This window comes from Perna viridis, chromosome 3, assembly GCF_037379345.1.
Source record: "Perna viridis isolate PV_CMFRI_1.1 ecotype Kerala chromosome 3, ASM3737934v1, whole genome shotgun sequence".
NCBI lineage: Eukaryota > Metazoa > Mollusca > Bivalvia > Mytilida > Mytilidae > Perna > Perna viridis.
Genome location: NC_142447.1, coordinates 58,839,933 through 58,855,742, shown reverse-complemented (window position 1 = coordinate 58,855,742; position 15,810 = coordinate 58,839,933). Strand labels below are relative to the sequence as shown.

Sequence of the window (15,810 nt, the reverse complement as noted above, 5' to 3'; positions counted from 1 at the left end):
TACTTACGTTCTTATCCGTATATATTATTTTACACATGAAGAACCAAAGTCCGTCCTGGTCCCGGCGCCAAAAAGTTTTAAAATACTTTAGTGTTAGTACCTAACTTCTACAGTAACTCCAATCAGAGTTAATGAAATTGATGATATCACCAACAGTTTTCTCAAACTGAAGTAATTGTTCAAGTTTTGTGGCACAGGGGTCTGATGAGTAACCGAAATAACGCAATAATATTGTGTGTGTCTGTGTGTGTGTTTCTTTTTCTTCCAAGTAAGATGTTTATCTATCTATTCATGAATAACAAGATGTTCAATTAATTTAATAATAAGCACTAGGAGAAGATGATATGATACCATAATGAACATCTAACATTAAAATTACACAATCTCTTACAGAAGTCAATTCATAAAATTGTAGCCCGTGATTATTTCTCTTCTGATATCGGTGTGAAATTTCTGTATGTTTCCTCATCGGAATGATTTATAGGTGAAAGTCCAATAGGCGACAGAACGTCTTCCCGTGAAGGTCTTTGAAGAGGAGACCGATGAGGCATGGAATCAGACCGGATTGAAGGTGGTGAACTACTTCCATTAGCCTTGATAACTTCAAACCTGTTCTGTAATTTTTCATCAAGAGGGGCTTTTGTGGACGACTTCTGTGTCATAGATTTATTTGGTGAATGGTATGCAGGAGATTTTTGATTGGGTGATCGATCCATTGGTGACTTCTGGCTTGGTGTCTGCTTTGTAGGTGTTTTTTGTGTTGGAGATATGTACTTGCTTGCTGGTGATCTATTACTTGGTGTCGAGTTCTTTGATAGGGGTGAAAAACTTTTCGTTGACTTTTGGGAAGGCGATTTATTGCTTTGAGGTGATCTGGTCGACTTTTCATTTATGATTTTCATTCCAACTATATTATCAAGCTTTTGTTCAGATTTAGAAATGCGGGCTTGCGATGAAATGTTTGTATCTCTTACAGGTTTTTGAGTATTTAACACTCTATTATCTTTAACTCCATACACTCTATTGTCGTACGGGAATGATTTGCTATTTCCTTTTCTGTCTACATTATGTGTATCAGATTGGACTCCATTTCTTTTGCCGAGCATGTTTTCATTCCGACCATTTAAGCTCCCATTTTGTGAATTGCTACCGAACCGACCTAATTTTCCCTTCTCACCTTTTTGTGAATATTTCACTCGAAGTTTCCTGGGAATATTTATACTATTAGTGCTTGTATCTGCTGATGATGGCATTTGACTCTTTCGTTCTGTAACTATGTTCCTAATCTGAAAATTGGTAACATAGAAAAGTCTTTTGATATAAAGATGACATTTTACCACTATGTGAATGACCCTTTATAAGGAAAATACTATTATAAGTATAAAGGGTAATAAAAAAAGTACCGATCAAATATACTTTAGGCAATTAGCAAATGGAATTATTTTAATAATTAAAAAGGAAAGTTGCGGTCCGTATATCATTAACTAAGTTTAACAGTTTTACGTTGCGTTAAATCAATTCCACGAAGGAAGACTAATTCATTTTAAAAGTGATTTAGTGTTTCTAGCAATGTTTATTATATTAATTACATGTTTATCATATCACAACTCATACGTTATGCCAGAGCTTGCCGAAACTACACAGACTTTGTATCGCGCTAGAATTCTTACAAATAGGCTACTGGAACAGGGTTATGTTGCTACAAGATTGAAGTCATCACTACAGAAGTTTTATGCTTTTGTTACTTTGTATGTATGATTTTAGTTACTTTATGTTCTTTGTTGTGTACGTCTGTTTTCCATGTCTGGTCTTTGCCCCTGGATTACATTCTTTTCATTACCACTATAACCTTGGTTCCCTTGATTAATCTTTCCTGAGCACTTAGTCTATACTAAAGGTTTTCGTTTTTGTAAGTTAATATTCAATTTTTGTGTTATTTATATTGTTTTAATCGTTTATCCTTAAACTATAACAGCCGACGATGCTACATTTAATAATCATGTAGTCTATATGATTCTAATACGTAACGTTGTCGGCTGTATATGTTTTATTACATGTAATTCTTACTTTGTTTTCCTTTCTTAACTGTGCCAAATGCACCTAACAAAAATGCTTACACTTAACAGGAAGCAAAATGCTAGTATCAGACTTTTGTGAAAAAGCAATATTTGTACTTTTGTTTCCTGTAAGATTCTCTTATTATGAGTAACTTTTTACCCATTGAAATAACGCTGCTGTCCCTGTACTTGCTTCTCTTGCTTCATCAAGCTTGTGAGGTTCTATGATAATATCTGCTAAATCTACTTGTTGAGCTGGTACTGATTCCAAGTCAAGTTTCAACACTTTAGCTTTCAATCCATCTCTACCAACTTTAGACATTAATCCTTGAATAAAATCCCAGTCCTACAAAGCGAATTTATTGTACTTGTAAAGTTGAAAGCAACAAACAACAACATTGATATATAGACAACAAAAGCTTATTATGTACATTAAAGATTTATCCACTTACACAATTATTTAATCTTAAATATTTCGTGTTCATGCGACAGAATTTGATGTTTGAAATTAAATTTTAAAAACTTTTATTCCAGAAAAGAAAGTCGTATTTGATTCAGGTTTTGATTTAATTTGACTGAGTTAATAGTGAGAGGAATCTTCTATAACCGGATACCATTGGCTGAGTTAATAGTGAAAGGAATCTTCTATAACCGGATACCATTGACTGAGTTAAAAGTGAAAGGAATCTTCTATAACCGGATACCATTGGCTGAGTTAATAGTGAGAGGAATCTTCTATAACCGGATACCATTGACTGAGTTAAAAGTGAAAGGAATCTTCTATAACCGGATACCATTGGCTGAGTTAATAGTGAGAGGAATCTTCTATAACCGGATACCATTGGCTGAGTTAATAGTGAGAGGAATCTTCTATAACCGGATACCATTGGCTGAGTTAATAGTGAAAGGAATCTTCTATAACCGGATACCATTGGCTGAGTTAATAGTGAGAGGAATCTTCTATAACCGGATACCATTGGCTGAGTTAATAGTGAGAGGAATCTTCTATAACCGGATACCATTAGCTGAGTTAATAGTGAGAGAAATCTTCTATAACCGGATACCATTGACTGAGTTAAAAGTGAGAGGAATCTTCTATAACCGGATACAATTAGCTGAGTTAATAGTGAGAGGAATCTTCTATAACCGGATACCATTGACTGAGTTAAAAGTGAGAGGAATCTTCTATAACCGGATACCATTGGCTGAGTTAATAGTGAAAGGAATCTTCTATAACCGGATAAAATTGACTGAGTTAAAAGTGAGAGGAATCTTCTATAACCGGATATCATTGGCTGAGTTAATAGAGAGAGGAATCTTCTATAACCAGATACAATTGGCTGAGTTAATAGTGAGAGGAATCTTCTATAACCGGATACCACTGACTGAGTTAATAGTGAGAGGAATCTTGTATAACCGGATATCATTGACTCCTATTGTAGGTTGTCGATTACTCCTGAATATTTTTTTACCCCGACAAAAGTCGAGTAGAATAAATTAAACACAGCATTAAGAGATATCCGGGCCCAAGGAAAAAAATCGTGTTTACTGAAAACCAGTGATAAATTAACTGTTCCTAAACATTTTTGCTACGGCCCGAGAAATTTAATTATATATTCATTACTCAACTTCGTCATTCTTCATCCTTTTTTAAACTTTGATTTGTATAGAGTTAATAGCATACAAAATCCGTCGTGCTAATGCGGGCATATATACAAGACTGCTGACCATTTCTTTGTATGTCCACTATAACAATTCAAGAACCAAACTAATGAACGACCTACAGTGGGTTTTGCAACATAAATCTAAATCTACTAGTTGGTCATAAAATATCTCAGAAAGACAATATCAGGTTGTGTTGGACTGTGTGTATTCTTTTTTTAATGCACTAAAATATCACTTGTTGCTTGAGCTATATTGGTATCACATCACATCACACCATACCACATCACATCACACCACATCATCTAATGTTATATCTTTACTGTCTTGTCTTAATTTTTTAAAACAGAAATTAACACTAGTGGAATAGTTTTTTTTTCAGGAGATGACTTATTAAGTATGTTATAATTCTATTTACTGATCCGTCCTGTTTATTACGTAATAAACATGTTTAAAATTTGTTTAAAAATAAAAAAGAATCTTGTTAATAAGAATTTATTACCTGTAAATATTCATAGTCTTCTCCTAGTAGAACATATGTAGCTGTCAACACATTTCTCACAACATCTGGAGGCCATGTATAGGATCTGATTTCCGAAAGTGTAGAGTTTTCTAACTTAGCAATCGGATGTAGATAACCCTCCATTCGGTTTAGTCGCGCTAACATCATCTCCGCTCGTTTAATATCTTCCTCAAGCTCAGATCTGAATTTAGAGTGTTTTGCATCGCCAATTGCCTTTTTCAGGTAAGTCGGATTCTTTCTTTTTATGGCATCACCCAAGGCTGTTAATATTTTTTCATATTTTGTATTAAATGATTTGAGTTGTAAGGTTAATCTAACTTAGTAACTGACAGAACAACACAGGGCATGTACTTTGTCATTGTGTTTTATAAACTTCTAAATACATGGTTACAAGGGGAAATATATTTTGTATTTGAATGATATATGTGCTTTATAGTATACAACGATAAAAGGTGTGATTTATATGTCAAAGAGAGAACAACTCCACCGGAATGAAAATGTCAGTATGTTTACTCTTTTCGTTTAAAACCGAGAGATTTGTGAAAAGAATCAATGAAGTTATTTTATTATCGATTGAATCAGTTACTGTACCTTTTTGGTCTTCAAAGAATTTGAGCTTATCTTTTGCCTTTTTCATTTCACCTCTGTCAGGAACATTGTGTAATACAAAATCATCTAAGGCGCCTTTCAAAACATGAGCATCGCTGTTCTCAATAGCTTTTTCTAATTTCTCTCTCATCATTCGTTTTGGAAATTTCTGACCATAACAAGTATTGAATTAAATTAATAATGTTTACTTCAACTATATACATGTATATATAAAATAATCTGGAGATACGCGTTATCTCAAATATACGCATCACACATTTTAGAGAATAAAGTTCTACGGTTTTACTTTCTTAACTTTCTTTACTTAAGTAACGTTACGTATCCGATAACAATGTATGAATAGAGTCGCAATAAAAATTGATAACTTAGTGAACAGACATCAAAGCCTTACAAAAACGGACAGTATAAACTTTCTTACGCCTTACCTCAATGTTTGAAGAAACCTTGTTAAAAACAAGGAAGTAGTTGCAAACATTTATGAAATCCGCATCGTTGTTTCCTTTGGCATAAATCTTTAGTCCATAATTCCCCTCACCAGGTATTCTTACCTTAATTGTCAATAGATTATTATAAACTTCAAAACTAACATACTTTTGTAAATCGTCAGCAAAATTAGCACTTATCATGTCAATATCAAATTCATATTCGTGGTCTAGTTCAAATCTGATCGTTGTGTCAGCATCAGGAAGTACAAACACCTCCCCATCAACATGCGTGATTGGACGTATTCCCCGTACAATGCAATGAGGGGTTACACCCCAACCGATTTCAGGTAAGTCTGGAAATAAATCAATATCTTCTTCATGGACATTGTCAAAGCAGTAAAGTTTAAGTTCTGTAACTACTACCATGTCTGATACAGAATAATCTTCAGGATTAATATGACCAGCATTCACCGAAAATATATAAACACCAGGCACAGGCAAACGGATATCAAACATGAAATGAGCGTCTTTCCTCCACATAAAGACAAAGTTTTCCAAATCAGCAGGAAATGAAGTTGGAGCAACTAACTCTGTTTCTTCACCTTCGGCTTCTATTTCGTTTAGTCTGCTGGTTATAACACTTCTGTGAGTTGTTTCACCTGCATTTCCGTTCTGGGCAGGTCTTGGTTTTAGTAATTTCTTGCCTATTAAGCTGTAGTTAACGACTACTGTTTTTCCTACATTTCTTGTTGTTGATATTTCTATGTAAGTGTGGCCATTTCTAGCTTTAACTCTTCCAGTTTTTGGAGCCAAAACTTTCATATTCATCATAAAGAATTCTGCAGTACAATAAGGGAAGGCTGAAAATTCTGACATTGTCACCATTGTTGTCAGTAATTGCCATTCACGGTCATCTGGGCGACACCATGTGTTATATTCTTCAGGTTCAGTGAGGAAAAAATAGTTCTTGATCTTTAACATAAAAAAGAAATACTATATGCTGTTACATTTTTCATTTAAAGCATGGTATGAAAAATATCATATGACGGCAAATAAATGTTTTAGAACAAAGACAAAGTTGTAGTTTTAACATAGAAATAGCAAAGCGGGCAACTTTAAAGACAAATACGTTAGAGCAGCTTAAATGGTACTAAATAGAGTCGTTGATGCTGAGGAAATCAAAATCGCCGCGTTTGTCATAGAGTCTTCTTGAACAACTTTAAAATTCCAAAATTATTCTATTTACTGATATTAAGTACCTATTCCGCCATTAATTAAAAAGTAGAATAAATATCCACATGAACCGTCTTTGTTAAATCAAATGTTTGTCCTTTGTTAGATATTATTCAATTTTGCATTATAGACAGATTAACTCCGTCAGGGTGGGGGTTACCTTATCAGAAGCCTTGGATCCCCAAAGAGGGTGAACGAATCTCCAATTTTTGTCTAAATACACTGCATTCCAGCGATCTCTCATTTTTACTATCTCCTGATCTGACATGCCGACTTCATAATCAGGTCCTTTACTAATACCGTCAATAACAATACATTTGAATTCTGCACGTCTACAATTGATAAAATTAATGCACTACATTTAAATCGTACTTTTTCCACTAAGATTTCTTCTGAAGACGCCACTAAGAAACCTTTATTTTTTTTCTTTAAAAGCTACAATTCTATAGCATATATAGCTAGCATTTGATATGATCTTAAATATTTTAACTACCTCTCATATAAAACTACATTTTAGTGACTAGTGTCATATAATGGTGTCGTTGAATATCTTACACAAAACACAAATTTAAAGCTGACATTAATTGGTACCTGCAGAGTATTGCAAAGAACGAAGGTGCATCGCCCATCCCATCATAGATCCAACGAAGGTATCCTCTTGGTGTATCTGACGCGTTGTGTTTACCGTGGGCAGGGTCCTCAAAATCATGACTCACAACCCAAAGATAGATAGACCATAGTTTTTCAATGTCTGATTTCGCGCCCTCTGTTAAATGTCGGAGTAGAGCATTATAATCCCCTAATGCTGATTGAGGCACCTGTAAAAATCATGTTGACCAACATATGTATTACTATGAAAGAATTATCGTGGTGTACAAATTTATTTTGGATTTTTTGGCGGTGAGCATGAAAGCGCAAATTTTAGTACTTGCGAAATTGACCTTTAACACTATATAACGCTTAACATTTGTTGAAACCGCAAAAAATATACGTGACAAAAATCTGCAAAAATAAGCAACGACGAAAACAAATACGTTAACATTATTATCTTCGTTACCTCAGTTTCACCATATCTTCTAAATTATTAAATAAACGATTATTTTATGACAAGAATGAATTAAAATAAATTTCAAAGACATCTGTGTTCCTACCGTTTGCACCCTTTCACTTGCTAGTTTGAATTTTTCTGGATAAAAAATGTCCTTTCGTCTTGTTGTGGGAGCCAAAGCAGAAGGATATCTTGGTGGACATTCAATAACATTTTTCTATAAGGAGAATTATTAATCTATAACCTTGTATTATAGACAGATTTCTCATACTTGTAATGTCATTTCTTAAATAGAAAAATAGACAGCTAAAACAAAGTGTGTGTTCAGCAGTGCACTCTCTCTTTTTTCGTGTATGGTACAAGTGTAAACGTTAACCAAATCTACACTCACATAAAGCAATGAAAAAAATTAGGATTACTTTGTTCGTTAAAGATTCCGAGTGCTGATCGGTCTGCTCTGTTGCTTCATCATCTGACCTTGATAAATAACGAGTTGATTCCCGAAAATATTTACCGATGGCGTTAATTTGTGGTATTGGTTTAACTTGTATAAGTTTAGATTTAGGTCGGGCGCTGGACGTCAACCCCATGACTCACTGCAACATACAGCAATTTACTTTAACTACAGTATTTCATGTTTCCATGTAGTACGTTAATTTCTTCGCAGAGCATATTTTTTTCTTCGAAAATAGTGGAACCAATTTAGGATTTATTTACTTTGTAGTTGCTGAAGACGCTTTTGTAGTTTTTACCATTTCCAGGGTTAGATTTATTTTAAAAAAGAACATTTTTCATCCAATTTAAGTTATGTTCAGTAATGCTGTTTGTATTTATTTTAAGATAATATCAGAACATTATTTTAAACATTGTGTATAAAAATACTCACGTAGTCGACGAATTCAACTTTTTTCTTCTCGTCTTTTACTTTGGTCTGCTTACATCCCATAATTATTTATATTTCGTTTGCCATCATCACAGTATCTAAAGAGATATCAATTGGACAATATTGGATTTAAACTTTTAACTACCAAGTTGTCAGAAGTAGGTAAACAGTAATAAATGTATTATATATTAATCATAGTGATTTTGTGACATAGAATATTGATGCCTATTGTACTACGTAGTTATATCTACTCCGTTTTGACAGACTGATTTCAACTGAGTTAAAATCACAAAGCTCACAACATACCAGAGTATTAAAACTTTTTCATAAAATATAACTTTGTTTTTATCATAGATCCAATTTAATTGATATTTGTTTGTTCGTTTGATTGTTTGTAGTTTTTTTTTTTTTTTAATTTTTAGTAGACACATTTGTTGTACTCGTGGTAACGTTTTTGTTTTTCTAATGCCTATTACACGGGTACATGCCAGATCTTGTCTTTTTTTTCAGATCGTTTCATACAGTGTTTTGTTTCGTGTGATTTGTAGCTTAAATACTCTAAATTGAACCCATTTCGGAAATCTAAAATATCAAAACAGGATACTTACCAGTGCGAATGACACAAAAATCATACATATGATTATTCCATTATTTCATTTCAATTGAAAAAAGTTATAAACAAATGTGCAATTATAGATCCCTTGTTTTATTATAGAAAGTTTATTGGGTCGGATCGGTGTTTTGGCAACCAATATATCAAACTTAGATAAAGGCAATAGTTACTTCTTCTATTTGTCATCTCTTTGAAGTATGCATTCTTTTTTCGTAAATTAATATTTTGATGTATTTTAAATGCAAACGGACTTCATAACATCACTCACTTAGTATCAAATTTACTTTATATATCGATCAAAAGTTAATACACACATAATTTGTGGGCTTTTGGCTTTAAAGGAAAACTACCATTTATTTTTTCGCTCGTGTCACTTCAATTCAAATCTAGTCATTTGAATCATGAACCTTTTGTTAGGTATTGAAACCTGTCGAAAAGAAGTAGTTTGTTGTTATGTCAGTTGATTGTGAAAGTATTTAATTATATCATGTCTAATATATCATTGTGGGAACATTATCGGAATACCATGGCACGTGATTATAATTGTCGTTAGGGCTTAATGGAATCAGTCTCATACTTTCATTCAATCAGATTTTATGTATGTTGATTTTTATCGTAATTCGTTATCTAAGTGATTTTGCTTTCACACTTTTGTATTGCTTTCACCTCAGTTTTAGTTTTAAGTGCTAGTGCTACTTATTCATCTGCTTTTATTTTGCTTCGATTGTCAGTTCTTATCATATATACATCTCTTGTATTGGCCATTTTCATGCTTTGTTGTTATGTCGGTCAAAAGCTCAATATAGCTTATGTTTATTATTATGTTTTTCATGTCGACTGTAAATAAAACTTATTTATTTATTATTTATTCTCCTAGTCATGCAATAGAATATCAGAATAAGTAAGTCATTCTCATATATTTAGGTCCCAGGTTCCATGTTATTACAGGTAATCTGAATGTCGTTAAAGACCGAGAGTTAAAACATTTTTTTTTTTCAAAAAGGACCAAAGAATCGTCCTCCAGCCACTGTCAGTTGGAATAAATGTCGTAAGACCATCCAGTACTCACTCCATTCATATTGTTTTAATATGGATAAAACATGAGAAAGTAGACAAGAGAGCAGTTATGAAAATAGTTGACATCCGAATAAAACATTTCTCGGAACACTTTACTCCTAATAAACAACATCAAAACTGTATTTCCCGAATAAAACAAAAATTGAAAGAACTCAGAAAGGTTTTTGTTCCTGCGAATAAAGCAAAAAATATTATTGTTATATTGTCAAGTTATTGGGATTACCATGGACCAATTAAACACTACTTATTGCGGACCTCTTATTGTACTCCTACAATTCACAATTTGTGGCTAGAATAAATAAAAACTCTTCCAAACAATATTTGGTAGAAAAAGTAAATAACACCTTTAGATATTTGGACGATATTTTGGCTCTAAACAGTAATAACTTCAATATTTATACTAAAGATAATATATCCTGTAGACCTGTCTTTGAATAAAGCAAATATTGATAATAAAGAATGTCCGTTTCTTGATCATAGTATTCATATCGATAATAGTACGCTTTATACTTTTACGATAAAAGGGATTTTTTATTCCCTATCATTAACTATCAATTTTTTTATGGTGACGTCCCTTTGTCACCATTAAATGGTGTTTACATATCACGAATGGTTCGATTTGCTCGAATTAAAACATTGTTTCGGATTTTAACGAAATGAATCTTTAAATAACGGAGAAGTTACTACATTAAGGTTTTCGATATCACAAGCTCGTAAAAATATTTATAATTTTTTTCAACTGATATAAGAAACTCACTTTCAACGACAGATAAACTTGTAAAATATTAAAACGTGCGGGTGTCTCTCATCCTTTGTTTTACGGTAATATTCTACACAAAGCACGGAAAGCTCGATACTCACCTAATAAGTTAACGAAACAGTTAAATAGTCACATTCGTAAGAAATATAGTTATGATATTGTTTTTAAATCGGTAAGGGTAGCCGTTTTTTCTGCACTAATACTGATCCGTTCATAGGGTCTTTTCCATAGAAATTGAAACACTATATGTTAAAGCAGTTTTTGGTATGACAAGGGTTGTGTCCTTATTGTATGACTCCATATTTTATTATATTCTACCTTTTTGTGAATAATTTGATATAAGATTGAATTCCTTTTATTTTCATCCCGGAAGTCCCCATAAATAATGAGATTAAGGGAGTGGGAGTGACGCATTGATACAGTCATCTAAAAGCCGGTCAGATTTGTGGTCTATATGTGAACTGTTATATAAAAGTATATAAAGACCTGGAGTTGGAGATAATAAGAGGACCTGAAGTTTAAGATTTGTTGTTTGGTAAGATTTTGACTTCATCGCCGCATAATCTTCATATTGTTAAATAATAAAATAAGAACAAATTATTGACAAAATAAAGTTACTGCCATTTTTTTAAATCCAAGAAGTGTTATCATTCAGTGAGAAATAGTTGGTGAAGCGTTTATTTTCGTTTTTCTCCTTTCCCAATCAATGGATAAGCTTTATAACTTTTATTAAGACTGTTCATGATTATAAAATACTACTAGTTTATGTTTAATTGTATTCTACAGTGTACCAACACTACTCTTTAGGGAGAAGTACGTGCTCTTGGTTTCCATAGCAATATAGGAAAAAGTTCTCACGTCAAATCTTCCTGATAGTAAGCTGATATTTGGAACGTAATGTTTTGCTGTTGTATTATTTGTTGCTTATTGTTACAAGGCATTAACGTAAATGTCGTGTAATCATATGCGTTATTTGCAAAAGTATATCTGGAGTTTATTAATAAATATACTGTCATCTTCCTCAAGAAAATTATCGAAAGCATTCTATTGTTATGATATTTTCGGAAGAGTTAGAGACAAAATACACTAACAGATGTTTAAAATCTATTGACATTCTTCCTACTTTTTAAACTTCATTTGTAAGCTAATGGTTACGTAATTTTATTCTTCCTTATTTTCAAGTTTAATATGGTTTTGATATAATTTAATTTTGTTTGCAGAATGGACAAAACCTTTTTGATATAAACCCAATATAATCGGAAACAGTAAGCTTTTAAAATATAATGGTACTTGGATTACATATTACTTCGATATCAACTTACCGACAAAAGCCTCCTACAGAAAGAGTAATCAAGGGAACCAATGTTCTAGCGGTATCAAAAGAATGTAATCCAGGGACAAAGACCAGACATGGAAAATAGACATACACAACAAAGAACATAAAGTAACTAAAATCATACATACAAAGTAACAAAAGCAATGAGCAAATCGGCCTCCACTAAAAACTGGGAGCATGGACCAGATGCACCGGTAGGGTAAGCGTCTTCTGCTTTTCTAGAAACACCCACCGAGTTGCTCATAAAAAGTCAAGTCCGGGGTAGACAAACGAGGAAAGGAAAACTATGACCCGTTGAATAAATCAGTTGTCATGGTGCAGATGGATACACCATAACGATCCACGAGTTCATGATGACGACCATGAAACTTCTGTAGTGATGACTTCAATCTTGTAGCAACATAACCCTGTTCCAGAAGCCTATTTGTTAGAGTTATAGCCAGATACAAAATGTTTGTGTAGTGTCGGCAAGCTCTGACATAAAGTATGAGTTGTGACATGAACACTCCATACGCAGGTGCTGAAGGGATGTTGCCATAGATGAAAGGACAGTTGACAATTCTAAATGAAACGTCATCACGTTTGTCGTAAAGTTTGGTCAATAGTTTTCCTTTGCCATTGATTTCTAAGTATAGGTCAAGATATGAGCCTGACTTCACAGTGTCTGTAGTATTCTTTATCTCAATTTCTTTGGGGTAGATGCGATGTATCAAATCCCCGAAATTAGGATTGTTTAAAGATAATACGTCATCTATATAGCAGAAACTGAGATTACAGGATCTAACCAAACGATATTCAGCTATAAAGTCAGCCTCATAAGAGTGAAGGAATAGGTCAGCAAGTAAAGGAGCACAATTTGTTCCCATTGGAATGCCGAACATTTGTTGAAAAACACGTCTAACACACTGGACAAATATGTTGTCGATTGAAAATTCCAGCATTTTGTAAACATCTTCCTCTGTATATTTGGAAGATGATTTGGAATTATTTCTTACAAAGTATGAGGAATCTCTACTAAGAACTATATATTGGTATCTAGGTGTACCATCTTGTTTGGAAAAACAACAATGTATAATGTTTTTCAGTCGGGATTTTAACTGAGCATGGGGAATAGAAGTATACAGTGTTAAAAAAATCATAGGTTTTAATGCTATTATATTCAGACAACAGTCTTGAACTGATTGTCTCCAAAAGATCTTTCGAATTTTTCAGAATCCACATTGAATTAATACCACTACGGGAGTAACAAATGTTGTTGGTAGAACTGCAGACCCTCTTTGACAGTTGTGAGTATAGAAGTTAAAAGTTTAGAAAGAGGTTTGGTGGTACATTTTGCAGATCCAGCTATGACACTTTGCTTGTATTGATTCTTGTGGAGGAATCCAGTACATAGACGGTAAATCACAATCATCGTCCTTGGTGGAGAGACCAAAAGAGGATAGCACAGATTTATGGTTTTCCACAATCTCTTCTTTGGAGAGTGTGGTAGCAGTATGAGTCTTATCACTGCTATTTATTTCTACGTCTGATAATAAACATTGGATGTATAACGTTTTGCATACAAAAACAATGTTGTTTTGGGCTTTGTCTGCTGGTACGACACATATTCGTCATGTATAGTAGACAATGTTTTTGCTACATCGGGGTCTTTGAAAACTGATACAACTGATTGACAAACTATTGTATATTGTTTACTTTTTAAAGATTAATAGGAATGGGAACCATTATGATTTTACAGCTTGTATCCACTGTTGAATACACAACTCTCAATAGCATTACCAATCATCTATAATCATTTTCTCCTTGATTTCATATAAATTTGATACATAAAGATCAATGTTTTTTCTTTTTTCAGGAACATTTTATTAACGACAAGAAAAGTCTCAAAGGTAGATAGTTGAATATCTTGCAGTTTTTCACATGTTTACTTTAATCACAGAAATTTACTTGTTCTTCTGGAGGCTTTTGTTTCAAACTAGTAACAATATAATTCATTCACATAGCTAATCTAGTATATTATACATGTGAGTTTTGTATTTTTTAAAATGACATTTGTTTCATCTACTAAATGCAATAATGTGCTTAACAATATGGCAATTTGACAGAAAGTAACAAAATTGTAAAGATGTTATTTGCTTCTCTTTAATTTAGGGGAGAAAAGATATTCCTTTTTTTCTTCTAAAGTCCATATTATTTATCCAAGTATTAAATCTAGTAACCACCTGAAATATAACAAGTGCATGATAATATTTTGTATGACAGTTGGTTGCTATCCAGTCGTTGAATTGTCACCGCACGAGGTTTTGTATATTTGCATAAAATTATTACATTTTTAAAGAGTCTTAATAATAAAAACTAAAACATAAAAATGATTGTTTTCATTTTCAAAGACTTACCTTTCCTTCCCACAAAAAAATCCATATCTGTGCGTCGTTGTGGGACATTTTGTGGTTGTTGTGCATGTGGTATTAAACCATCTCTAGAAGCAATATCTTGAGACAATATATGGCTCGGCCGTAGTAGTTCAGCAGGGTTATTGTCATCCAAAAGAGGTATTAAAGGTTGTAAAACAGCAGATGATCCCGGCAATACTTGATTTAAAAATTGTGGTTGTACTGGCCTTTCTGGTTGTATCTGCTGCATTGGTCTTTCTGGTTGTACATTTTGTATCGGTCTTTCTGGTTGTATCTGTTGCCTTGGTTCCGGGAATTTAACATGACCTGCATGCCTAAATAGGCCTGGCATTGAAGGAATCATATCTAGGGTGTCATTTGGCAATATAACATTTTTAGGTTGTTGGTTTGACAGAATGCTTAAATCTAACCTTGGACTTGCCACGTGTCTTTTTCCAGAGCTTCCTTGTCGTATCCTGTTATCTTCGTGTCTTTTAATTGGCCTTTTCAAAACTGGGAAACCCATTTGTTGTTGAGCCACTTGATCGCCTGGTTGAACAAATGGGTTTATCTGAGTGTTTAGACTTCTGGGATTTTGAAAAAAAATATTTTTATTCGTTGGTATTAAGGGTATACTTCCAACGTCTATGTCAGTTTGAATAGGCTGACCATGTATTTGTTGACTTCCAGTATTCTCTTGGACTAATTTATTGTTCACTTGAGTTGGGCCGAGCCTATCGTGTCGCATTCTACCTTGAGAACTTACATGTAGAACTCCTGTCCCCTTCCACCGATCGCTGTTTAAACCTGCACCAGATGATCCACCATTTGATTGCCGCGATTCGTTTACAAAAGGAAAAGTATTTACACTTAAAGATGGTTTGATATTTGAATTGGACATTTGCAAGTCATTGTTTATTGTAGGGGTTGAACCAAGGTCATTCCTACTCAGTGGCAAAACTGATCTATGGTTTAATGCCTCAATCATCCTAACACCACTGACTATTTGATTCCATATATTACCTAGAATGACACAAACTAAACACTGCAATACGTGTTCAACTGCAGTGAATTTGAACTTATGCAATTATTTCAGCATTATAGTTAGACTTAAAAGATGTTTACATGTATATATACTAGTATCTACTTTATGCAAAGCGTTTGTCACACAGTATACTATTGGATTGCTAT

General features: G+C 33.4%; 1 protein-coding gene across 4 annotated transcripts; it reads right to left on the bottom strand.

Annotated features, from left to right (window-relative positions):
* Positions 1–296: 296 nt before the first annotated feature.
* LOC148623126 (uncharacterized) lies at positions 297–14,682 on the bottom strand. Of its 4 annotated transcripts, XM_088573659.1 has the most exons (11): positions 9,049–9,322; positions 8,444–8,538; positions 7,977–8,153; positions 7,661–7,774; positions 7,101–7,327; positions 6,670–6,841; positions 5,277–6,248; positions 4,834–4,999; positions 4,222–4,502; positions 2,218–2,403; positions 297–1,286 (listed from the first exon to the last, which is right to left on the bottom strand). In XM_088573659.1, exons 3-11 carry the CDS (start codon positions 8,145–8,147, stop codon positions 423–425), a joined length of 3,153 nt encoding a protein of 1,050 aa, XP_088429785.1. In that variant the 5' UTR covers positions 8,148–8,153; positions 8,444–8,538; positions 9,049–9,322; the 3' UTR covers positions 297–422. The 4 variants fall into 4 exon arrangements, with proteins under 4 accessions (XP_088429785.1, XP_088429787.1, XP_088429788.1 ...); XM_088573661.1 differs by lacking the exons at positions 7,977–8,153; positions 9,049–9,322 and adding an exon at positions 14,623–14,682; XM_088573662.1 differs by lacking the exon at positions 7,661–7,774 and having other exon boundaries at positions 9,049–9,323.
* Between the last annotated feature and the right edge of the window lie 1,128 nt (positions 14,683–15,810).